This window comes from Myotis yumanensis, unplaced genomic scaffold (assembly GCF_028538775.1).
Source record: "Myotis yumanensis isolate MYYU_CA2020_CCGP unplaced genomic scaffold, mMyoYum1.0.hap1 SCAF_15, whole genome shotgun sequence".
NCBI classification, from domain to species: domain Eukaryota; kingdom Metazoa; phylum Chordata; class Mammalia; order Chiroptera; family Vespertilionidae; genus Myotis; species Myotis yumanensis.
Window position 1 is genome coordinate 36,774,643 of NW_027223766.1, and position 25,241 is coordinate 36,799,883.

General features: G+C 37.2%; 1 protein-coding gene across 1 annotated transcript in view; it reads right to left on the reverse strand.

Annotated features, from left to right (window-relative positions):
- Nucleotides 1-9,968: 9,968 nt before the first annotated feature.
- EMC2 (ER membrane protein complex subunit 2) overlaps nucleotides 9,969-25,241 on the reverse strand; it is a 47,955-nt gene continuing 32,682 nt past the window's right edge. The window contains exon 11 of the mRNA XM_070392000.1: nucleotides 9,969-13,811. Within this exon, the coding sequence (XP_070248101.1) occupies nucleotides 13,725-13,811 (87 nt within the window). The 3' untranslated portion in view covers nucleotides 9,969-13,724. The remainder of the gene's footprint in view (nucleotides 13,812-25,241) is intronic.

A 25,241-nucleotide genomic window follows, 5' to 3' on the forward strand; every position in this document is an offset into this window, starting at 1 on the left:
GTGGGGGTGGCAGGGGAGAGATCAATGGGGGAAAAAAGAGACATATGTAATACTATATGTAATACTTTAAACAAACTAGAATTTTAAAAAATAAAATAAATAAAATAAAAAGGTTAATCTGAAAAAAAGACATAAGAATGTATAATATATTGCCAAAGGTTAAATATACAGTCAGATTCAGCAAACTCTAATAGTATAATATGATGATTTGTTTACCATTTAACTCCAGGCTACAGGGAGAAAAGTATTAAATAGAATTATAGTTATAACAACTTGTTAATGGATACATAATATAAAAAGATATAAATTGTGATATCAAAAACCTAAAATGTAGCATAGAGGAGTAAAAGGGTAGTTTTCATACAAGAACAAAGTTTAGTTATTGGCTTAAAATAGACTGTTATATCTACAAGATGTTTTATGTCAGCCTTAAAATAAACACAAAACAAAAATCTATGCTAGATACAGACAAGATAAAAGGAAGGGAATCTAATATATCACTATGGAAAATCATCAACTCACAAAGGACGGCAATGAGAAAGGAAGAAAGGAACAAAGGAAGTACAAAAGAGCCAGAAAACAATGTAAAGGATGGCAATATCCTTACCTATCAATAACTTATTTCAATATAGATGGACTATCAGTGATGGCGAACCTATGACATGCGTATCAGAGGTGAAACGCGAGCTCATTTTTTTGGTTGATTTTTCTTTGTTAAATGGCATTTAAATATATAAAATAAATATCAAAAATATAAGTCTTTGTTTTACTATGGTTGCAAATATCAAAAAATTTCTATATGTGACACGGCACCAGAGTTAAGTTAGGGTTTTTCAAAATGCTGACACACCGAGCTCAAAAGGTTCGCCATCACTGGACTAGATTATCCAATCAAATGGCATAGAGTGGCTGAATGAGTGGGGGAAAAACACACAAGAAAAAACAACAAGACGTAATTATATGATGCCCAAAAGACCTACTTCAACTTTAAGGACACACACAGGCTCACAGTGAAGGGATAGAAAAAGGTATGTCATGCAAATGGAAACCAAGAGAGCACGGGTAGCTTACTTATATATCAGACAAAATAGACTTTAACAATAGATCATGAAGGTTATTATGTAATGATAGAGGGGTCAATTCATCGAGAGGATATAACAATTATAACTATATATGTACCCACCATCAGAGCTATATTAAAAATGGGCAAAGTACTTGAATAGATATTTTTACAAATAAGACATACAAATGGCCCACCAAGTATATAAAAAGGTGCTTAATGTAACTTATCGTCAGGAAAATGCCAATCAAAATCACAATGAGATACCATCGTATATGTATTAGAATGACTATCACAAAAAGACCAGAGATAACAACTGCTAGAGAGGGTGTGGTGAAATAGGAACCCTGGTACACTGCTGGTAGGACTACTATGGGAAACAGTACAGAGATTCCTTAACATGAAAAATAGAACTACCACATGATTCAGCAATCCCACTTCTGGGTGTATATTTAAAGGAAATGAAATTACTATCTTGAAGAGATATCTGCACTCCCACGTTCATTGTGGCAGTATTCATAATAAACAAGACATGGAAACAACCTAAGCACCCATCGACAGATGATTGGATAAAGAAAGTCTGGTGTATAAATAAAAAATACAAATCAGCCATGAAAATAAAGGAAACCCTGCCATTTATGAGAACCTGGATGAATCTTAAGGGCATTATGTTATTGAAATAAATCAGACACAGAAAAATACTCTATAATCTCACTTGTATATAAAATCAAAAAATGTCAAAATCAGAGAAATAGAGGGTAGATTGATGGTTCCCAGGGGCTCTGGGTTGGAGGAAATCGCGAGATGTTGGTCAAAGGGCACACATTTTCAACCATAAGTTTAAAAAACTCCAAGGTCCTAGAAGTACAGCGTGGCAACTATAGTTAACACCACTGTATTGATATGAGAGTAAATATTAAATGTTCTCATAACAACAAAATGGTAATTATATGAGGTAAAAGATGAGTGAGAATAAATATTCAATGTTCTCATAACAACAAAATGGTAATTATATGAGGTAAAAGATGAGTCAATAGACCCTACTGTGGTATACATTTTGCCATATATGTGTATCAAACACCACACTGTAAACCTGACTTAAACTTACACAATATTATATGTCAATTATATTGCAATCAAACAGAAAAAAAGAAAAAAGAAAATGTCAATGCTGTTTAACACCGCCTAGTTAAGGAAGCCTATAATTCTTACACAGTGTTTTCTCAATAAAGATATATTGGTCTATGGATAAATTTTAAAACCTGTTCTTTTGGATTTCCCGCAGCTAAAAAAAACATATTTCATGTACAACTGAAAAACTATAAGATGCCAAACAAAGGGTTCTTTTCATTCACATTTCATTAGCATTTGAAAAACTTTAACTATTTGCATGTTCAGATCTCTAGCATCAAAGCTTACTCAGTCCTGGCCAGTGTGCCTCATTTGGTTAGAGCTTGAAACCTTACACCAAAAGGTTGTTGGTTTGATTCCTGGCCAGGGCACATACCTAGGTTGCAGGTTAGATTGTGTGCAGGTGGCAACAGATTGATGTTCCTCTCTCTTTCCTTCTAAAATCAATAAAAGTATGTCTTCAGGTGAAGATTTTTTAAAAACCATACTCAATGGCTATGTCTTTTACAATTATATTTTTAAAATTCGTTGAACAGATCAAGATTGTTTGCTGCATGCATGTTTATGTATGCATACAAAGCTCATTATTTATATCTCTTAAATAGTCCTATAATTATTTTAGTTGGTAATAACATATTAAAATCAGTTCTAGTGTCACTGAAATCAGGTTTTAAAAATCATAATTCCTGAACTTGATTTGTAAATTGTTAATTCTGGAACTATAAACAAAAAATTCTATCACATATACAGCAATATTAAGAAAGTAGCATATAAAAATAAAGTATATGAAAAAATCCACAATTATATTAGATTGATTTTTATTAAAATACGACTACTTTTTGTAATTTAAAATAACATTAAACTAGCCCACTAGTTTTTATACTTTAAAAATCACAAAACTTACTCTAGGTGGCGTACTTCTATAAGCTTGTGGAAGAAAAAGAATACAATGGAAAATCAAGCTTTTGTGTTATTTCTAATCAATGATTATTAAACATATGAATTCAAAAATCCACCAATATTGGAGATTTGTTAGTAGAAAATTAAGCTCAAACTTAAAGTTATTAAGCCAAATTAGGATATAATTAATTACAAAATACTTCATAATGACTCTTTAGAGGAGTAAATATTTCCTTGTGAGAAAAACCTTAGAGAAATCTTATGCAGAAAAATGAAATACTTAGTAGTATCCTCCAAAAATGAAAAGAAGAAAATATTGTATTCAACTCTTTTTACATCTTTAACTTATTTTTTTAAAGTCCCTCTCATTCTAAAATTCTAAATCTAGGGTGCCATTGTTGATGCCACCATTTGTTTGATACCATTTCTATTTCCTGACTTCTATTGGTTTTCTTAAATCAGCGATATATCATGCTATTTGAACTTCTTTTTAGCAAGACAATTATAGTTTTTCTTCAGTCATTTTTATCTGGAACCACCCAACTCTGATAAACCTCAAAGAACTCTAGCCATGTGTATATATTTAGTCAGACTAGTGGGGAGATTGGGGAATTATCAACCAATGGGGCTGTGTTGTCTCTGGTTCTCTCTGTCATACGGAATGTGACATGTATACCAGTAGAGTGAAATTGGATCTAAAATCAGCTGTCCTTCGAGTCCAACCCTTGAAACCCCTGGCTATAGTTACCAATCTGGAGATCTTCAAATTTATTTTAAATTGATGTGATATTATGATATGCATTGTTACCTAGAGTTTTTAAAGAACATGTTCTTTGATAAACCTCAACTTTTTTGTTGATTCCTCTGATACAATCACATTTTCACAAAATTGTTACCCATGTTTTCTTTCATGCAATATTTAAATTACCTAAAAGGGAACTGAATTCACAATTAAAGGGAATTATTAGTAGTATTTCTCTCAAGTTGCTTAGGCATAAGCTCAGATTTCTTCAAAGTTACTATCCATTCTCTATTTACAAAGGTTCATTATTACTTGGACGTCTACAAACATGTTTTCATACCAGCGACTTATTTGCCAAATTACCATCTCCAAGTTTATTTTGGTAGCAGCAGTTACATAAGGTAGAGAATTTTTCCAGGACCTAAAGAGTTGAAAATAAGTTGTACTTACTTATAATGTTATATTTTCTTACATTAAATAGTAGAGAAACAATTGACCCTATTGGAATTCACTTGTGGCTCAAATGGTTTGTTACAATATATGCTTCTAATTTAACTTTGGGGACACCAAAATCTTTCTAATTATTAATCAGACTTTTATATTAAGAAACAATGAGGACAGAATATAGGACTTGATATTATTCTTGCTTTCTACTATGCCCATTATAATACAAAACTCATACCTTCTATACTCCACAATGATTACAATTTCGTGGAAAAAAATTATATATATATACTCACACACACACACACACACATACATACATACATACATACACACACACACACACACACACACACTGGGGAGAGAGGAGGGAAGAAATGTATATATGAACATTTTCTATATGTGTACAGATTTTTTCTTTTTAAAAGACTACCAAACTACCTACATCTTCCTTCTTTAAAAAATAAAGTTTATGCCAAAACCGGTTTGGCTCAGTGGATAGAGCGTCGGCCTACGGACTGAAGGGTCACAGGTTCAATTCCGGTCAAGGGCATGTACCTGGGTTGCGGGCACATTCCCAGTAGGAGATGTGCAGGAGGCAGCTGATCGATGTTTCTCTCTCATCGATGTTTCTAGCTCTCTATCTCTCTCCCTTCCTCTCTGTAAAAAATCAATAAAATATATTTAAAAAAATATTTGGACATACTTTTAAAAAAATAAAAAATAAAAAAGTTTAAAAAACTACTGAAGGCAACTAATATAAATCGAATAAATTCAGCTAGACTTCTGAGAAAAATAACAGCAACAATTCTACATACAGGGTCTCCCTCAAAAATATATATACGCTTTAACAGCTGATAGCTCAATTAATGTTTCGTTCTTTTCAGATTTAACCCATTGAAATTAATAATTATTCAAAGTATGTATACATATTTTCGGACACCCTGTATATACTCATTTTTTAAATTACAGAGAGAAAAGTATTCCATTCAATAAACAAAATAAACACATATCCCTCAGTTCTTTATTATGGCATCTAGAGAAAATAGAGTTGGGGGGGGAAATATGGGAAAAATAAATAAAGCAGAATAAAAGGGGATAACACAGAGTGTCATATACAAACATAATAATAGAACAAAGGGAATAACACAGAAATCCACAGAATCATCTGCTTCTGCCAATCAGTCTTCAAATAACTGAGTCTAGGCAGATGTTAGTGGGCCTCAGGAATACCTGATGGGCTTGTTAAAAACAAATTGCTGGAGTCTCTCACATAACAGATTGGAGTGAGGCTCAATAATTTGCGTTTCTAACAAATTAAAAAATGAACATGCTTTGAGAACCATTCACTAGAACTCTCTAAATAGCGCATTAATGAATCTTGACCATTCACAATATCCTTAGAGTTGGAGCAAATTCTGCAGCTATTGAGAATGATCCAGGCTTATGTATCTCAAAGTAGTCAAACTGTGAGTTATTTTATTTTCTTCCTGTTATTAATGTGGCATATATATGATCTCATTGGCAGCCTTAAGCATAATGTTGTTCCTAATATAGATATTAGATTTTTGAAATGACTTCCTGATTACAATTTATTTTACCAGGGAACTAAGTGAAGCTGAAGTACATCTGGAAGATTCGTTAAATAGAGTATACCATAATGCGCAGAGTATTTTACTTTTAATTCAAATAAGTATGTACTGTGTGCAAGAATCAGTTAGAAGCTGGAATGACAATAATGGACAAAGCCGGATATAGTCTCCGACTTCATTTAAAGAACCTATTGGGGAGGACAATCACCTGAAAATATAGTGGCAAATGGTCCAAATGAAAGGTACGTGATAATATGAAAGTATACAACTGTTCTCCAGAGGAGCTAAATATTGCCACTTCAAAGTTATTTCACATCATTGACACATAGGATTATCAATGTTTTATTTTAGCCATTCTAATACGTGTTCAATGGCATGTCATTAAAGCTTTAATTTGCACTTCCCTATTAATTGTTAATGACTTTGAACATTTTTTCATGCACATATTTGCCAACCTGATAGCCTCTTTGTGAAGTTTCTGCCTTTTGCCCATTTCCTAATTAGTGTTTTCTTACTATTGAATTTTCAAAGTTCTTCATACATCCTGGACACAGTATGTTTGTAAATATTTGTCTGTGGCTTGTCTTCTTTAACAGGGTCTCTTCTCTGGCCTGTCTTTTCATCTTAACAGGGTCTTTCTCAGAACAAGATTTTATTTGTGACAAGATCCAATTTATTATTTTTTTTAAAAAGTGCACCTTTGCTGTCACTTGAAGAATTTTGGCCAACCCTAGGTCATATTGGTCAGATATTTCTTTCCTTTTTTAAAAAAAAAAATGTTAGTCTTACATGTTAGATTTAGATCTATGACTCATTTTGAGGTGTTTTTTTTTTTAATATGGTGGGAGGTCTAAGTTGAGGGCTTTTTATCTTTGCTATGAAATATCCAATTGTTACAATACCATTTTTAAAATATTCAACTGTCTCACACAATTCTTCTATTGAATTGCTTATGCAACTTTTTCAAAATTTAGTTTTTCATACTGGTGTGGGTCTATTCTGGATCTGTTCCACTGCTTTGTATGTCACTCTGACAAAACCACACCACCAGTAGCAATACCACATTGTCATGATTAGTGTAGCTACGTAGTTTTTAATATCTGGTAGTCTGATTCCAAATTTGTTTTTAAGGTTGCCTAAACTATTCTACATCATCTTTTCATGTAAATCTTAGAAAGTTTATCGACAAATAATCTGAGATTTTAATAGAAATTGTATTAAACCTATATAGATCATTTGGGGGAGAACTGACATCTTTATTATATTGTCTCCCAATCCATGAATATGGTATGTCTCACCATTTTTTAGGTCTTTTTTCTTTTATTAGCATTTGTAGTTTTCAGCAAACATATCCTATATATGGTTTTAAAATTTTATACTTAATATGTGTATATTATAAATATTATTTATTGCTAGCATAAAGAAATACAATTGGTCTTTGTTGGCCTTGTATCCTGTGACTTTACTAAACTCACTTGTAGAGTTCCAAGATGTTCTTGGAGATTTCCTGGGATTTTCCATGTAGACTATCAGGTTACCTGTAAATAGAGACCATTACTTCTTCCTTTCCAATCCGTATGTCTTATTCCCTTTCTTACCACACTGCACCAATACACCAATACTATGTCAAATAGAAGTGGTTGAGAGTGCACATCCTTGCCTCATTCTCAATCTTAATGGGACCACATTTAACCTTTCATTAGGTGTGATAGTAACTGTAAGTTTTGTGGATTTTGGTCAGACTGAGGAAATTTCCTTCTATTACTGAGTTAGCTTTTTAAATCATAAGTGGGCACTACATTTTGTCAAATGCTTTATTATCAATTGAAAAGATCAAGTGGTTTTTTTATTTTCTTAATATGATGTATTGCATTGACCAATTTTCAAAATATTAAAGCAGTCTGCATTTCTGAAATAAACCACACTTGATGGTGAAACTACTCAAATGTCCTTCCACAGTGGATTACCAGGATGTCTATGGCACATTCATACAGTGGAATATTACCTAGTAATAAAAAGGAACAAACTATTGACACAGACAACAGCACCCATGAACCTACAGGAAAATACTCTGAAAGAAACCAGTCTGAAAGGGTTACATATTGTGTGATTCCATTTATAGAACAGTTAAGTGACAAAATTATAGTGATGGAGAAAAGATCAGATGTCAGGCACCTGTGTTAGAAGAGGTATAACTATTAAGAAGTAGCAAGAGAGAATTTATGAAGTTCTATCTACACATATAACATTTCATAATCAGAAAAAAAAAAGAACATGTAAAAATTGTGAAATCCAAGTAAGGTTTATAACCTAGTTAACAGTATTGTTGCAATGTCAATTTCCTGCGTTGATAACGCACTATGGTTACGTAAAATAATAGGGAGAAGCTAGTACACGGGAATTCTTTGTACTGTATTACAACTCCTTGTGAGCCTTAAAGTATTTTAAAATAAAATGTTATTTTAAAAATATCAGTAGCGCCGAAACCGGTTTGGCTCAGTGGATAGTGCGTCGGCCTGCGGACTGAAAGGTCCCAGGTTCGATTCCGGTCAAGGGCATGTACCTGGGTTGCGGGCACATCCCCAGTGGGAGATGTGCAGGAGGCAGCTGATTGATGTTTCTCTCTCATCGATGTTTCTAACTCTCTATCCCTCTCCCTTCCTCTCTGTAAAAAATCAATAAAATATATTTAAAAAATATATATCAGTAGGAAAAAAAGAAGGGCCTAATCTCTGGAGAATGAGTCAAGGAAGGCTTTGGTATATACCAGCAATTTTCAACCTTTTTCATCTCAGGGCACTCATAAACTAATTACCAAAAGTTTGCCACACACCAAAAATATATTTTGTGCCGATCTGACAAAAACAATCGGTAAAATTTCGATTCATTAACATTGGGCAGCTATTGTGTTAGCTGTTGTCTTTTTTTTTTTTTTTTTTTTTTTAATAATCTAAGGGAAAAGAGGTCAGTGCTTCTGGCTAGTCAGGTATTGCATGTTCTAAAAATTCTTGAGGTTGCTGGTCTACACAGAAGGATCAAGTATATTAAAGAAGAAAGCATAACAACTCCATGAAACTTAAGTGTGGATAAATTTAGAAATAAGAGGGGAGAGGGAGATAGTTTATACTTAAAAAAAAATCTGAATCCTTCTTTCTGATTCTGATACCATATAGAACCTCAAAGGCCAAAGAGCAACAAATGGAAAACAACTGAATTTTAATGAGGGGAAGGATAAACTGGCCTCTTTAGTGGTATTAGTAACATTCTAGCTGCTGTGGAAAATGGACTGGAAGGAAGCAAAAGTACAGGAAATCCAGCCATCTGGCTGCTGACCAGAAGTCAGGGGATGGTTACTTGGGCTCAGATAGTGGGGGCAATGGAAATAAAGACACAAACTTGTGATGAATAAGAGCATAAAATTGCTTAGAAGACTAAAAAGGTCCATTAAATTGATGACATGAAATTAAACTATTTCGAAGGAATAATGGGAAGGGTGGAGGGAGGAATCTAGTTAAAGTAAGAGAGCAGAGATAATGAAGAAAAGAAATAGTTTAAGAATAAGTGTAAAGAGCCTAACCGGTTTGGCTCAGTAGATAGAGCGTCGGCCTGCGGACTGAAGGGTCCCAGGTTCGATTCCGGTCAAGGGCATGTACCTTGGTTGCGGGCACATCTCTGGCGGGAGGTGTGCAGGAGGCAGCTGATCAATGTTTCTCTCTCATCGATGTTTCTAACTCTCTATCTCTCTCCCTTCCTCTCTGTAAAAAATCAATAAAATATGTTAAAAAAAAAGAAAGAATAAGTGTAAAGAAATGAGATGATGGGAAGTCTGAGGGAAGGCAGGATGCTTTGTGGTAAGAGAAAGTATGGGAAATTCATAAAAGTGAAGTACAGCTATAGTATAAAAATGAAGGGACAGTAATGGGAAATAGCTCAGAAAAGGGTAAGGCTACTTGATTGTAAGAGGAAAAGAGATAAAGCTGGGTACAAGAATATCTGATCCTGGGAGGGTTTTTATCTGATTCTCTTTCTTTGAAAAATAGTAAGAAAGCTGTTAATTAGTTTGCTAGGTCTGCTTTAACAAAGTACACAGAGACCTGAGTGTCTTAAACAACAGAAATTTATTTCACCACAGTTCTAAAGGCCAGAAGTCCAAGAGCAAGGTGTCTGCAGGGTTGGTTTCTTCTGAGGAATTGCTCCTTGACTTACAGATGGTTATCTTCTCGTTGTCTTGCCTTGATCTTTCCTGTGTGTGTCTGTGTCCTAATCTCTTCTTATAAAGGTATCAATCAATTGGATTAGGGTTAAACCATATGACTTAATTTTACATGAACTGCCTCTTTAAAGACTCTATCTACAAAAAAATCCACATTCTGAGGTACCCAGGGTTAAAACTTCAACATGAATTTGCAGGAGACACAATTCGGCCTATAACAAGAGGTTACTAACCAAGAGTAAAAAGGGAGATAGCATACATCAGAGGTTCAAAGTGAAAGAGGTTTAAAATAGTTCTAGTCTAAAATAGTTATCACATTGACGATAAATGAAGTAACATTTTAAATGGGTAACTTATTTAGTTCAAAATAAAATTGGACTTTATTATTCCACTAAAAAATTGTTCACAAATTATAAAATCCGAATTCTCTTCCCTGCTCTAACAAGCAATGTCCCTTGAATATATCTGGCTCTACTTTTATTACTCTAAAATGGGAACAATATATCAAAGGACAAGTATATGCCTCAGAGTATATTAGAAAGAGAACTAAACTTGGGAGCCCCTGACATCCTGATCCTATTCCTTGCTCTGTCACAGTGAGCGTAATTTCTCAGAAACGTCATTCCTCATCTTAAAATGGAGTACAACTAAATCATCGTTTTCTTTTTTCCCTTCTAAAATCCTATAGTTCCATGAAATGAAGTAAAATGATGTTACCTTGAAAATAAATGTATTATGGTATTAGAAGAAAGTCATTCTTTAAAATATTTTCCAATAAAAATTGTATGCTTCCAGTATACTAAAACATTGGTCTTCCATTTCTATTTTTTCTACATCCCTCTCTGCTCCCAAGTCAATATTATTCTTATGGTTAAAGCTGTTTTAATATGCCTTTTTCTCACTTCTGTTAGCTTAAATACTGGATGCTGAATTGCAACAAGGTATTACTTGTATCTAATTATCTACTTAACTTTAAGTGATTATATTCTGAAACAGCATTCCTAGCATGTCTAAAGTAAGAGTTTTCATGTTTAAAAAAAGTTAAATGGCTCTGGCCTGGCAGCTCTGTGGGTTAGAGCTTTGTCCCGACACACCAAGGTTGCAGGTTCAACCCCCGGTCAGGGCACATACAACAAGCAAATCAATGGATGTATAAATATGTGGAACAACAATTCAATGTTTTCCTCTCTCTCCCTCTCTCTTAAAACAATCAATTTTTTCTTTAAAGTTAAATGGTAGATATAATTAGTCAGAAACATATATTACTAAAGTAAGAGAAATAAAGTGTTTATTTTTCTCATGTAATAAGTATAGAGGTTGGAAACTGTTCATGTAGGTTCAGGTGTTCAACAATGCCTTTAGGGACCCAGGATCCCTCTAATCTTTCTAAGAAAACTTCTTTGAAATGTAGCTTTCATTCTCATATTTGCCACTTCATGGTTGTAAGATGGCTGTTGTATCTCTAGGCACAAGGAGGAGAAAGAGGCAAAAAGCTTCATCTCACAAAGCTTGGCCTTTTTAATTTGAAAGGAAGGCCCTTGCCAATATTCTTCTGTTCATTTCATTAACATCAACTAGATCATATGCCCACACATTTGATTATCTGGGGCTGTCCAAAATGGTGACCATGAGTCACATTCAGCTATTTAAATTTAAATTAAATTAAATTAAAAATTCAATTTCTCAGTTGCACTGGCCATATTTCAAGAGCAAAATAGCCACATGAAGCTAATGGCTATCATAATAGACAGCACAAATACAGGCCTGGCATATCACAGGCCATAAAGAATGAAGCCATTTCTATATTAAATTAATCATGATGCATCTCCTGGGGTTGGGGTAAGATCCTAATCTCCTTGAGGCAGGGATCTCTGCTCCTATCTCAACAATATAGGATACAATTTACTAGGAAGTGGAGGTAAGAGTTGAGCAGGCAACTGTCTGCCATGATAGGATTATCAGTACATTTAAATGGAGGTCTATAAATTATTACATATTAACAATGTACTGAAGAAAAAATTATTGGCAAGAAGGTAATAAAATTTAAAAAACAAAATGAAACTAAGGCTGACAGTTATGAGGCACTAAATTTCTTATTACACAAATGTAATTGCTAAAGAAAACACTATTCTAGTGACTGATGGGAGAAGGTTAGAGAGAAGAAAGGTAGTGGGAATAGTATGTGGGCACTATTTTCTTTGTAGCAAACAAATTTTAAATAGCTGATTATGTTGAAAATGCAGCTACTAAATTCATGTATAAAAAGAGTACATTTTGTTATAACAAAGGTTAGTTCAGAAGAATTATCTTTATATGAGAAGAATTTTTACACAGTTGCTCATTACTCCTGACAAAATAAAATGAAAAGGACTGTAACATGAAAGAATTAGACTAGACAGGAAGAATAACAGAATTATTCAAAAGGTTAAAATGCTGGTATTGGCAAGTTTTCTTCCTAAAGACTTTCAGGTTGTCAATTCCTCCACCATCCCCATTTGCCCAAATCCAGCAATGACAAGTGAGCAGGAGTTTCTGTATAACGTTAGTATAAATAAATAGGATTATGACTATATATAATATATATTATATGTAACATATATATAAATTACAAACTAATACTAACAATAAATATTTGTCTTGAATGAACAATTGACTATTCTAAAAATTAATTTATGCCTGAACAAAGTGTTTAACTGTCAAAGTTCTTTGTTTTCTATTGAAACATGCAAAATACTGTTGAAGGTAGTATAATGGTTGATTAGTATAAAAAAAGAAGAAATTTCAATTATCACTAAGGAGATAATGAGACAAGGATTGTAAAAAATTTTCTTCTAAAAAGTTTAGATTTTTTTTATTTTGCCCTAAAGTAAAAATAACAGTCACTGAAACCCCTTTAATTCCTATTCTCTAGATCTCTGAATATTCTTTTATGTAATTTACAGTTAAATGTTCAATAAATATAACTTTCATAAAGGTTAAATTTGAGTATTATAGCATATATGAACCTTAAAGCATTTTATAGGTAAAAATTTAATTATGTTCTATGGCAAAATGAACATTTTACAGACATATTGCTAAATTTTGGAAAATTACATATTTTAGCATGATTCAGCAGAGTAATATTATAGTACAAAAAGCAATAGCCTACTGAAACAGAGCAAAATCCAACCTGACACTAAAGGAGAGTTAAAATAATTTGTCAATATTTTGCTCAGTCAATTATATATGCTATCTATTTCTTATCATAGATAAAAAAAAGAGCTAACTAGGCATTGAGTTCTAAAACGGTATCTTTACTATTTAAGTATAACAAAAAGACTATAATCTTCATATGCAAGTTTAATAAATCATCATGGTTTATTTAATTAGGTTATTTCTACATCAGATTATGGTTTAAAAGCAGTGTGATATTAAGAGACTGCTGTACAATCAATAAGACTCTAAAATCCTTCTTCTATGGACCTTCCTGATCTTTCTGCTTAGCAATGAAAGGCATTTTTAAGTTTATATAAACATATTCTTTACAACTGCCTTAACAGGAAATTAGCATATAAATAGCACTGGGCATTTAGTAAATAAGTCACAAGCCAATAGGTTCAATCGTGCAGTTGTGAAATGTAATGTGAAAGAATTTTTGAAACGTTAAGACTGGGTAATCTGCAGTGTTTCCAACATGTCTTCGACTGCCTTAAGAGAGTATTTGGTTTCCTTCTTACTTCGACCTGCAAACTAATTTTTTAAAAAATGCAATTAGGGTCAATTTCAGTGGAAGGTTTAAAATCACAACCTTACATTTCATTGCTAATGAGAGCTAACATCTATTTTATCACTAGCATAAAATCAAAAGTTTTCAAACAAAGGTAAAATATAAATGTAAAGTACTTTCTGTTAAACATTTTAAGTATATCTCTAAAATTATTTAAAGTTGGTCGTAATCCTTTAAATTATTCCAGATTTATTAATTGACTAGGTAATATCATGCTTCTGCAGCAAAGACCTGTCAAAAAAAACTTTGTTACATATTACAATGATGTAAACATGTTTTAAAATATGCATTTCTAGTTTAAATTGGATTTTATAATGAAAACAAAATATAATACATTAAATACTATCTTTGTATATTTAAACCAAATTCATAGTGTATTAAATTCAATATAGTACACATAATCAGTGGGGGAACCACTGTTGAGTACCCCATGCTAATTTCAAAATGACTTCTAACTAGACTGACAATTCCCATCATTTATCAGTTTGATTTAACACTACTAGATAAGTGTTTCTTATGGGGGTAGGTCTATTATATCTATATTACCTATTTTCCCCATGGTTAAAGCACTAACATTTACTATTAAAACAAAGTACTTTCAATTAACATCTAAGCACTCAATACATTTTCATGTAACTGATCTTTCCTTCAAATACCAATGCTGTCTTAGGTACTTAGTACTTGATTTATGATGTGTTCCTTCTCTTTTGTAATTAACTTAATTTGGCAAACTTCTTATGACCTGTAAAGAAAGATTAAGTGATCAAGCACAGGTAACATCATAGAAGCAATAGGTTTCAGGAATTGTTAACCTGCCTTTGACCTCTCGCTGCAGCTTAACATTATGATTCCCTTACTTCCTAAACCATTAGCTTCTGTGGTTGACTCTTGATTTGACAGAATAAATAAAGAGGATTTCTAAAGGAAATGCCAGGAAAAGAGAAGAACTCATAAGAATCAAGATCCCTTTTACCTTTCATAAGACATTACTAATGAAAAGAATTCAAATGTTAAATATTCACAATTACAAAATGTCATAACAGCAACACCACATTTAAAACTTTGCCTTCACATAATTGCATTTGGTGAGTAAAGGATGTGGGGTGTGCTTATCACTCCTATTATCCAGTTGATAAATTCACTTTTATAAGGACTTACCAAGAACAGAAAGCCTTTTCTTTTACCACTACCTAACCCAAAATAGAAATGGTCCTAATCAAATACTTAAAGGTCTAATTCTAAGTAAAAGCTTTGATGGGTTGGGAAAGGGGGTACAAATAGGATACCACATAATAACACTTACATAGCAAAATAAAAATAAGTTCCCATAGAGTCATAAAAAGTATTTTAAAATACAACATTTTCGTTTGTACTTAAACATAATAAAAATAGTAAATATGAATTTGTGATTTTTTAAATAAGCTAACTAAAAAATCACCTAAGTTTGTGTATCAACATTACTAACAACCAGTGAGTACTATTTAGAATAAACAAAGCAAACTTATTTGTGTCAGAACAAATAAAGAGAAAGTTGAAAATATAAATCAATCACTTCAAATTTTGCCTGACATGCAATTATTTTGTCTATTCCAGAATTATATGGCAATTTAACTGATTAAGCCGGAATCCTATTTTTCCCTCAAATCATGATTTAATTTTCTATTTCCCAAAAGGATAGTAACAGAATCACCTCCACAATCATAAATAACATATGGATCACTAGCACAGATGAATTTAGCAGTATACCAAAGAAGCATTTATCTGGAAACTTATTGTGTGTAGGTTCACAGTAAAGTTTTTCATGAGCATTAATCAAACTTGCCTGCCTCTACTGAACATGCTAAACCAATTACCTCATTGAAAAGTCAGTAGTAGACATATTCTGTTTCATTATTAAGTAGAAACAAAGAAAGAAAAGCAGTTCCTAAAACCTCATTTTCTCTAATTTACAAATGCCTAGAAAAACATTACAATAAAGAATATTTTTCTTTATACTTGTTTATATGCCTAGACATGAGTAATGAAGTTCTCAATTAGATCCCACAGATTTGCTTACTAAAATGTCAATCTCTACTTATAATTTGCCACATTAATCGTAAATTCTGCATTTTTGTTTTTATACAGTTAAATTTTGCTTAAGTAAATTCTTTTTTCATAATTCCCTGTTGGATCTTAAAGAAAATTCACCCAAAAGATCATCATCATCATCATCATAAATAGTCAATGATTCATCCATTGCAATTACTGGGATAAGTTGGGCTAAAATTTACCTTTACACAATTTTGAAAACAACATAGGTGTACAAAGTAATAGGATAAATAAAGTGGGACACTGGTTGGATGAATCTCAGAAACATTACACTGAGAGAAAAAAGCCAGGCACAAAAGAGTACATAACCTATGATCTCATGTATATAGTTCTAGTACAGGAAAAATTAATTTATAGTGGTAAAAATCAAATCAGTGCTTGTCTGCAGTATGGAGTGGGTTCACTGCAAAGTGGCAGAAGGGAACTTTCTGTATGAAGATGTTGTGTATCTTAATTGGCGTGGTGGTGAGAGGGGAATTTAAACTTGTCAAAACTCAACTGTAAACCTAAAATGTGTGCATGTTTTTTGGGATATTATACCTCAATAAAGTGGATAAAAAGGAAGGCAAAATAAACAAAAGCATAAGGAAGGGACTATGTAGTTATACAATCGTATATAATAAAAAGGTAAAATGCAAATTGACTGTCACGCCCTCACACAAGATGGCTGCCCCCATGTGGTCACAAGATGGCCGGCAAGGGAGGGCAGTTGTGGGAGATCAGGCCAGCAGGGAGGGCAGTTAGGGGTGACTGGGCTGGCATGGGAGGGCAGTTAAAGGGGACCAGGCCTGCAGGGGATGGCAATTGGGGGAAACTGGGTCAGCAGGGGAGGGCAGTTAGGGGCGACCGGGCCTGCAGGGGAGGGAAGACAGTTTGGGGGGACCAGGCCAGAAGGGGAGGGCAGCAGGGGTCAATTGGGCCAGCAGGGAGGCAGTTAGGCATCGATCAGGCTGGCAGGGGAGTGGTTAGGGGGTGATCAGGCTGGCAGGCAGAAGCAGTTAGGGGCAATCAGGCAGGCAGGCAGGTAAGCGGTTGGGAACCAGCAGTCCCAGATTGTGAGAGGGATGTCCGACAGGGATTGGGCCTAAACCAGCAGTCAGGCATCCCCTGAGGGGTCCCAGATTAGAGAGGGTGCAGGCTAGGCTGAGGGACACCCTCGCCCAGTGCACCGGGCCTCTAGTAGTGTAATAAACTACCAAATGAGAACATATTTCTCTTCCTATTGAGAGATTAAGTACTGCATCCCTTATCTAGGCTGACCATGTGATTTTCTTTGCTCAGTGGAATATTAGCAACATGTGACAACCCCAGAAGCTTGAAAAACCCTTGCACATCCAAGTTTGCCTGTTTGCTGTTCTTAGAACCCTGAGACCCCTACATGAGTAGGTCCTGGTTAGCCTGCCAAATGAGAGATACCCAGCACTCCCAGCCAAGAGATAGCCTTTCGAATATTTAAGTGAGGCTATCAACCACTAGTATAGGACAGAAATATAAATAAGTCCAGTCGAGGGAGTATTTCAAATCTTTCTCCTGGCTTATGTCCTCGGTTTTACTCAAATAAATTCCTAGAAGATGGCAGCATAGGTGAACGCAGTACTTGCCTACTCCCACAACCACATCAAAATCAGTGATTTGGAATATGAGGAAGTAAAAAAAAACACCGAAGCAGAACAGCAAAAAGAAAAAGAATCCAAATATATGAAAACTAGAGGCCCAGTGCATGAAATCGTGTGGGTAGGGTCCCTAGGCCTAGCCTCCTGCGATCAGGGTAATCATCTGCCCATTCACCAGTCCCAAGGCCGAACGCCGCCTCCACCGGGCTGTCAGGCCATTGGGATCACCAGCTCATCCCTGGCTGCTCGGGAACTCAGGTCTGCAGGAAAGTGGGAGCCAGCAACTTCACCTCCATGCGCGTGCGCCAAGCCGGCCGCTAATGGAATGCGCCGGCCACTGATAGAATGCGCTGTCTGCTTGGGGCCACTCACACAGGCGCCGCTGCTGCTGCTGCCGCTGCTACAGCTTGAGGGGCTGACAGAAGCTGCGGGGCGCGCCCGTGACCTACCCGCCCCGCCATGAGTAGCCCCAAGCAGGCAGCGCATTCCATCAGCGGCCAGCCCGGCGCATGTGCATGAAGGTGAAGTTGCCAGCACCTGCTTTCCCACAGGCCTGAGCCCCGAGCAGTCAGGGATGAGCTGGTGATCCCAATGGCCTTACTGCTAGCCCGGTCCTCCTGCCACCCACCCTGATTCCCCCTTTCACCATCGCTGATTCATCGGAGCTTGTGGGCCAGGGGCAGGGACCAAGAGGTCAGCTGTTCAGTCCGCTTGCCAGTCCCCAGTCCTGCCCCGCCGCTGCTTGCAGGCCGGGGGCACGAGGGACCGAGAGGTGGTCAATGCCACCTCATGGCGACTGGTCAAGCGGTCGTTCCGGTCGTGACGCTTATGGCCTCTGGCCTTTTATTATATAGGATAATGTAAGGAGGTTCTGGGACAACTTCAAGTGTACCAACATTCACATCATGGAGATGCTGGAAGGAGGAGAGTGAGAGAGCTAGAAATTGAAAGCCTATTTGAAAAAATAATGACAGAAACTTTCCCTTACCTGGTGAAAATAAATAGATATACAAATCCAGCAAGTTCAGAGAGTCCCAAACAAGAGGAATCCAAAGAGGCCCACACCAAGATACATCATAATTAAAATGCCAAAGGTTAAAGACAAAGATAATCTTAAAAGCAGCAAGAGAAATGCAGTTAATTACCTACAAGGGAGCACCCATAAGACTGTCAGCTGATTTCACAACAGAAACTTTGCAGGACAGAAAGGATTGGCAAGAAATATTCAAAATGATGAAAAGCAAGGAACTACAACCAAGATTACTCTAGGTAGCAAAACTATCATTTAGAATTGAAGGTCAGATAAAAAGCTTCCCAGATAAGAAAAAGCTAAAGGAGTTTATCACCACCAAACCAGTATTACATGAAATGTTAAAGGGTCTTCTTTAAGAAGGAAAACAATGATCGAAAATATGAACAATAAAATGGCAATAAATATATATCTGTCAACAGCTGAATCTAAAAATCAAAATACATGAACAAGCAGAGCAGAAAGAGACAGACAGACATTCTATGGTTGAGACAGACAGACATTTTTATGGTTGCCAGATGGGAAGGGGTTGGAGAAATGGGAGAAAAAGGTGAAGGGATTTAGAAGTATAAATTAGTAGTTACAGTGTAGTCACAGGATTGTCAAGAACAGCATAATGTATACAGTCAATAATATTCTAATAACTATGTATAGTGTCAGATGGATATGAGATTTTGGGGGATGATCGCTTAATAAGTTTTATAATGTATAATCACTGGGGTGTACACTGAACACCTGAAAATACTATAATATTGTATGTCAATTGTAAATGAAAAAAAAAGAAAGATTTAAATAAATAAGCCTCATCCAGATTAGTGCAGAATTACTCAATTGAGCCCAAGCCAAACAGCTTACCTATAGAATCATAAGCAAATAAGTCATTATTTTAAATCACCAAGTTAGCAAAGGATAAAAGATATATTTACTGAATCAGATTGACAGAAAGTGAACCCTGAGCCTCTGTAGAAAAAGCACAGAATATATAAGCTTTAAAAGCAACAAGAGATTTTATTTAAAACCTGTTACTGATGTCAGGAGGAAGAAATAATTTTGCACAATGATTCCTAGTTGAGGAGAAATGTAAGTTGCTACACAGAAATATGACATGACCAACTAAATTAAGATGCGATACCTTCCAAGATTACAGAAACTGGCAAAAATTCCTTGTACTATCCTGTCCAATAGAGTCAAGAAAAGGCAAATCATACCTTCAGTAAAGATGTGCAAAACATCTGAGAATTATAGAGCTTACAGTGTAAAACTAAAAGACTGAGGAGCATTAGTGATGCTTTCAGAGCTCTTTCCAAAGAACACTGAGACCTTATAAATAAGCCTATAAAAAGAATATGGATCTAATGAAAACCAATAAGAGAAAGTTTTTAAATAAGAATGGCAAGGAGGGCAAATATAACTAAAGAATAGGGCTTAAATCTTTTAATAATGGCTGAAATTACTGAAATGATGGGAGTCATGGCTATTGGTAAAGTGCATCTCATAAGCAGGGAAGGACACGTTGGTCTGCTTTTGTTACTGAAGGGACAGGAAGAAAGAAAAAAACCCACAAAACTCTGAATTTAGTTATTATTGAAGCTTTAGGTCTGAACTGAAGAAAGTGAAGGTAGAATATCAATTGTTCACATGAGAAAAGATTGAAAAGGGAGTTCAAAACTATAATTACAATGTCAGACACATTTATACCTGACACCTCTTTATAGCAGTATATTGTGGCCATTAAGAGCACCAACTCTGGAGTCAGACCTGCCAACTCTGGAGTCAGATTTGGTAAAAATTATGTATTACCTCCTTTAATCCTCAGAAAACTTTTATTATGCCCATCTTGCAGATGAACAGTGAGGCCCAGGATAGTATATAATATATCCAAGGTTGTAGAGCTAATAAATGTCAGGGCCAAACTTTGAATTCAGACAACATGGATCTATTCTGTGTTCTTCTCTTTAACTACTACATGGCACTGGCTTCCATGGAACGGGACTCATGACAGAATACAGAGATGAACAAAAACACTCTGGATAGTTAAAAGGGGGGAAACTGACTCCTATTTCACATTGTACATAAAAAATCAGTTCCAAATGGACTCTGGATCTAAATGTGAAAAGCAGAAGGAAAAAAAGATCTAAAGACACTCAAGATTTCCTTTATAACCATGAGTAGTAAACAATTTCTTAAACAGAAAACAAAATGCACAAACCATAAAGGAAATGAAAGATTAGGTTGAACATATTTAACTTCAGAACTTTTATCCTTCAAAATCATTTGGGAGCGAAAGCAAGTAAGGAGCTGAAGAGATTTGCTATACATATAACAAAGGGTTCATAATCAGTAAACTAAAAATCAAAATAAAAAGTCATAAATCAGTGAAAAAGATAAGGCTTCAAATGGCCAATAAACATGAAAAAAACTGTTGAACCTCACTAGTAATCAGGCAAGTGCATAATAAAACCATGAGACACCACTACACACATAACACAATGGCTATAATTACACAAATTGACAGACTGAATGTTCGTAAAGGTGTGGAACTGTGAGAACTCTGTAACACTGCTGGTGATACTATAAACAACTGATTTGAAAAACAAACTTTATCTATTAAAGTTAAATATACGTATGTCCCATGATCTAGTAGTATTTCCACTCAAAGATCATCACCAACATATGTATATGTACAACAAAAGACTTGTACAGCAATATTCAGTATAGTATTATCATAATAGTCCAAACCAGAAAATAATCCAAATGCCTAACAACTGATGACTAAATAAGATATATGTTCATATAGACTATAGTTCAATGAAAATGAATGAACTACAGACATAAAGGATAAGTCTCATAAATATAATAATGATAATGGTTAGGCAAAAAATAAATACATACTGTATAATTCCACAAAGTTCAAAAAAGGCCCAAAACTACAAGATTATAAATCAACACTCTTGGGGAGGGCAGAAGGACTACAAATTGAGAAGAGGTACCAGGAGAGCTGTGGAGTGCTGTAATGTTTCTACTTACTGACCTGGATACATTTGTTGGTGTAGGTGGTTAGCTAGTTATTAATAAAGAAAGGGAGCAAAGGATATCACACATTATTAAGCATAATCAACTAGGAAGCATATGCCTGCTTGCTTCACAAGGAAGTTACACACTTCCCAGGGAACCAGCAGTTCAATGGGGGGAGGGATAGAACAATAAAGGGGAAGGGGTAGAACAATAAAGGGGGAGGTAAGCACAAGTGCAGTAGGAGCCAAGATGGTAATCATAAAGGCCTGTCAGCCTACCGTGGAAAAAATATAAAATTGAATAAAGGGACACAAGATGCTGGAAGATCTAGGAAATAGATTAGTTAGGGGGTGGACCCATCAGAAGCCCAGGAAAGCTTAAGAAATTGACTGGTTATTTTGAAAAAGCACTTGGTCCTTCCCAAGTGTCTGTATGTACACATGCTCTATCTGTCTCTATGTCTCTCTCTGTAACAAGCATACATGTTCTCTCTCCACAGCAACCATGTGAGTCTGCGGAGACTGGGGCTCCAAAGGACTAGGCTTTAATATGGCACAGAATCTCTGCACACTGGCCCTATTTCTGGGCCTGATGATGGCAAGCTTGGACTTTTTCCATGGCAGGACAGACAGAAATGGGACTGGAAAGCTGGGGCCAGCCTTCCAATAAATCTTATCACCAGACCACCCTTCCCATAGAGATCCTTGGAATGCTTTCCTTGTGACATCATGAAAGAGCCCCACTTTTACCAGCATCACATTTACCTTGAACTCATTGAAATGTACATTTATGATATGTTTATTTTTACCATCCTATCTATACTAAAAGAGTAATATGCTAATTAGACCAGGAGACCTTCCAGAGACCTTCCAGACGTCCTTCTGGACAAACCCATGGTGGCGGGGCCGAGGCAGAGGCGGTTAGGGGCAATCAGACCAGCAAGAAAGGGCAGTTAGGGGCGATCGGGGGAGAGCAGTTAGGGCAGTGGTTCTCAACCTTGGTTGCACATTAGAATCACCTGGGAATCTTTTTAAAATCCTGATTTCTCAGCCTCATCCTCCAGAAATTCTGTTTCTTTGTTATGGGGTGAGGCCACAACATTAGTAACAAAGAAACAGAATTTCCGGAGGATGAGGCCCAGAAATCAGGATTTTAAAAAGATTCCCAGATGATTCTAATGTGCAGCTAAGGTTGAGAACCACTGAGTTAGGGGGATCAGGCTGGCAGGGGAGGGCAGTTGGGGGCGATTAGGCCAGCAGGCGAAGGCGGTTAGGGGCGATCAGGCCGGTAGGCAGAGTAGTTAGGAGCCAGTGGTCATGGATTGCGAGAGGGATGTCCGACTGCGGGATTGGGCCTAAACCGGCAGTCGGACTTCCTGCAAGGGGTCCCAGATTGGAGAGAGTGCAGGCTGGGCTGAGGGACTCCCCCCACTGTGCACGAATTTCATGCACCGGACCTCAAGTCCCATATAATAAAAGGCTAATATGCAAATTGACCAAGCAGTGGAACAACCGGTCGCTATGATGTGCACTGACCACCAGGGGGCAGACGCTCAACGCAGGAGCTGCCCCCTGGTGGGGAGCGCTGCTCAGCCAGAAGCCAGGCTCAATGCTGGTGAGCGCAGTGGCGGTGGCAGGAGCCTCTCCCACCTCCGTGGCAGTCAGACATCCCCCGAGGGCTCCCAGACTGCCAGAGGGTGCAGGCTGGGCTGAGAAACCGCCCCCAAGTGCATGAATTTCATGCTAGTGTATGTTATAATTTAATAAAACTTGATTTTAAAAATAGTCATCTCCTGTCAAAAATGTTGCTTCTAAAAATGTCTTACAAACAGCATTGTATCTGCATACCATCTATATATATATATAAACAGGTAATATGCAAATTAGACGGGCGTCACAACCGGCTCAGGAGGAGGCTGCATCACAACCGCTCAGGAGGAGCTGCACACACAGATGGGTGGGAGCGGACTGCGTGCCACCCCCAGCCCCAGCAGACACACACCAGGGGTGGAGGTGTGTTCCAAGCGGCTGTGGTGCGGCTCGGAGCACGCCTCCAGTGGGTGGCGGCTGTGGCTGGAGTGAAGCAGCCCCGGTCCCAGATGCCTGGCGGCGGCTGGAACAAAGCACCCCAGGTCCCGGGTGCCTGGCAGTGGCAGGAGCAAAGCAGCCCGGGTCCCGGTGGGTGGCAGCAGCAGCTGGAGCAAAGCAGCCCAGGTCCCAAATGCCTGGCAGCAGCCGGAGCAAAGCCGCCTAGGTCCTGGGTGCTGGAGGGAAGCTGGTGCCAGCAGCCAGGGAAAGGAAGGCCTATTCTTGCATGAATATACATGCATCGGGCCTCTAGTCCTATATAATAAAAGGCTAATATGCAAATAGACCGAACGGCAGGACAACTGGAACAACCAAACAACCGGTTGCTATGGCGTGCACTGACCACCAGGGGGGCGTATGCGGAACATAGCAGGCATTGGCCACGGTAAGATGGTGGAGAGGTGAGTGGGGACACCAGACCAAGGCCGGAGCCACCGCTCACACCCGCTGCCGGTGCCTGGCGCCGGTCCCGATCACTTGGCGCCATCAGCGATGCAATTGGCGGCTGCCGGGCCTGATCTCCCCTGAAAGCTTTGGCACCTCCCCTTGCTCCTGAGGGGTAATCGGGGCAGCAGCTGCAGCTCGCACCCGCTGCTGATGCCAGCCCCAATTGCTCCGCACTGTCAGCAGGTGCAAGTGGGCCAATGCTGTCAGTGCGTGGGAGTGGCAGCGGTGGGAGCAGGGCTGCTGGCAGACAGGGGACCAGGGGCCGTGGTGGGAGGGCTTGGGTGGGGGTGCAGAGGATTGGCCGAGACCCGCCCCTGTGCCTATCACAGCCTTGCGGCCCACAGTTCCGTGCACTGGGCCCCTAGTTAGTTTATATTATACAAGTCTTATCTTTAAACTTTTCTAACCCTGCTTTGTATGAAATCCCAGTATAGATCTGAGCTATCTCAAACTGATACTGTTGAAATTAACCTAGTTATTAATAATAGGAAAGGAGCACAGGGAAAACTAGACGTTATAGGCATGTCATTTGGGTAGCATCTCCAGAAGTTTAAACTTTATACTCCACAGGAGTCCAACGAAGGGGAGTTAGGCACATGCCCAATAAAGTTGGGGTGACATAGGAAAGGTGCTCGCTGTCAGAGCTGAGAACAAAAGTCATTGGCCAGAATGGGCACAGCGATTGCAAGGGCATGAAATCTGGGATATTTAATCCCTTGAACAAAGGAGTTCACACACTCTAGGGCAGCCGTGGGCAAACTACGGCCCGTTTGAAATGAATAAAACTAAAAAAAAAAAAAAGACCATACCCTTTTATGTAATGATGTTTACTTTGAATTTATATTAGTTCACACAAACACTTCATCCATTCTTTTGTTCCGGCCCTCCGGTCCAGTTTAAGAACCCATTGTGGCCCTAGAGTCAAAAAGTTTGCCCACCCCTGCTCTAGGGACTCTTGGGACTTGTGTGACTCTGGGTTTGTGGGGCAACCCTTACATCCCACACAACAGTGGACTAATGGACTGCAACTAGCCTGATACTGAACTGGACCCAGCTCAACATAGAAAGGAAACTCTGGCTATTGGCTTTGCTTCCAGCTTTACTAAAACTCCA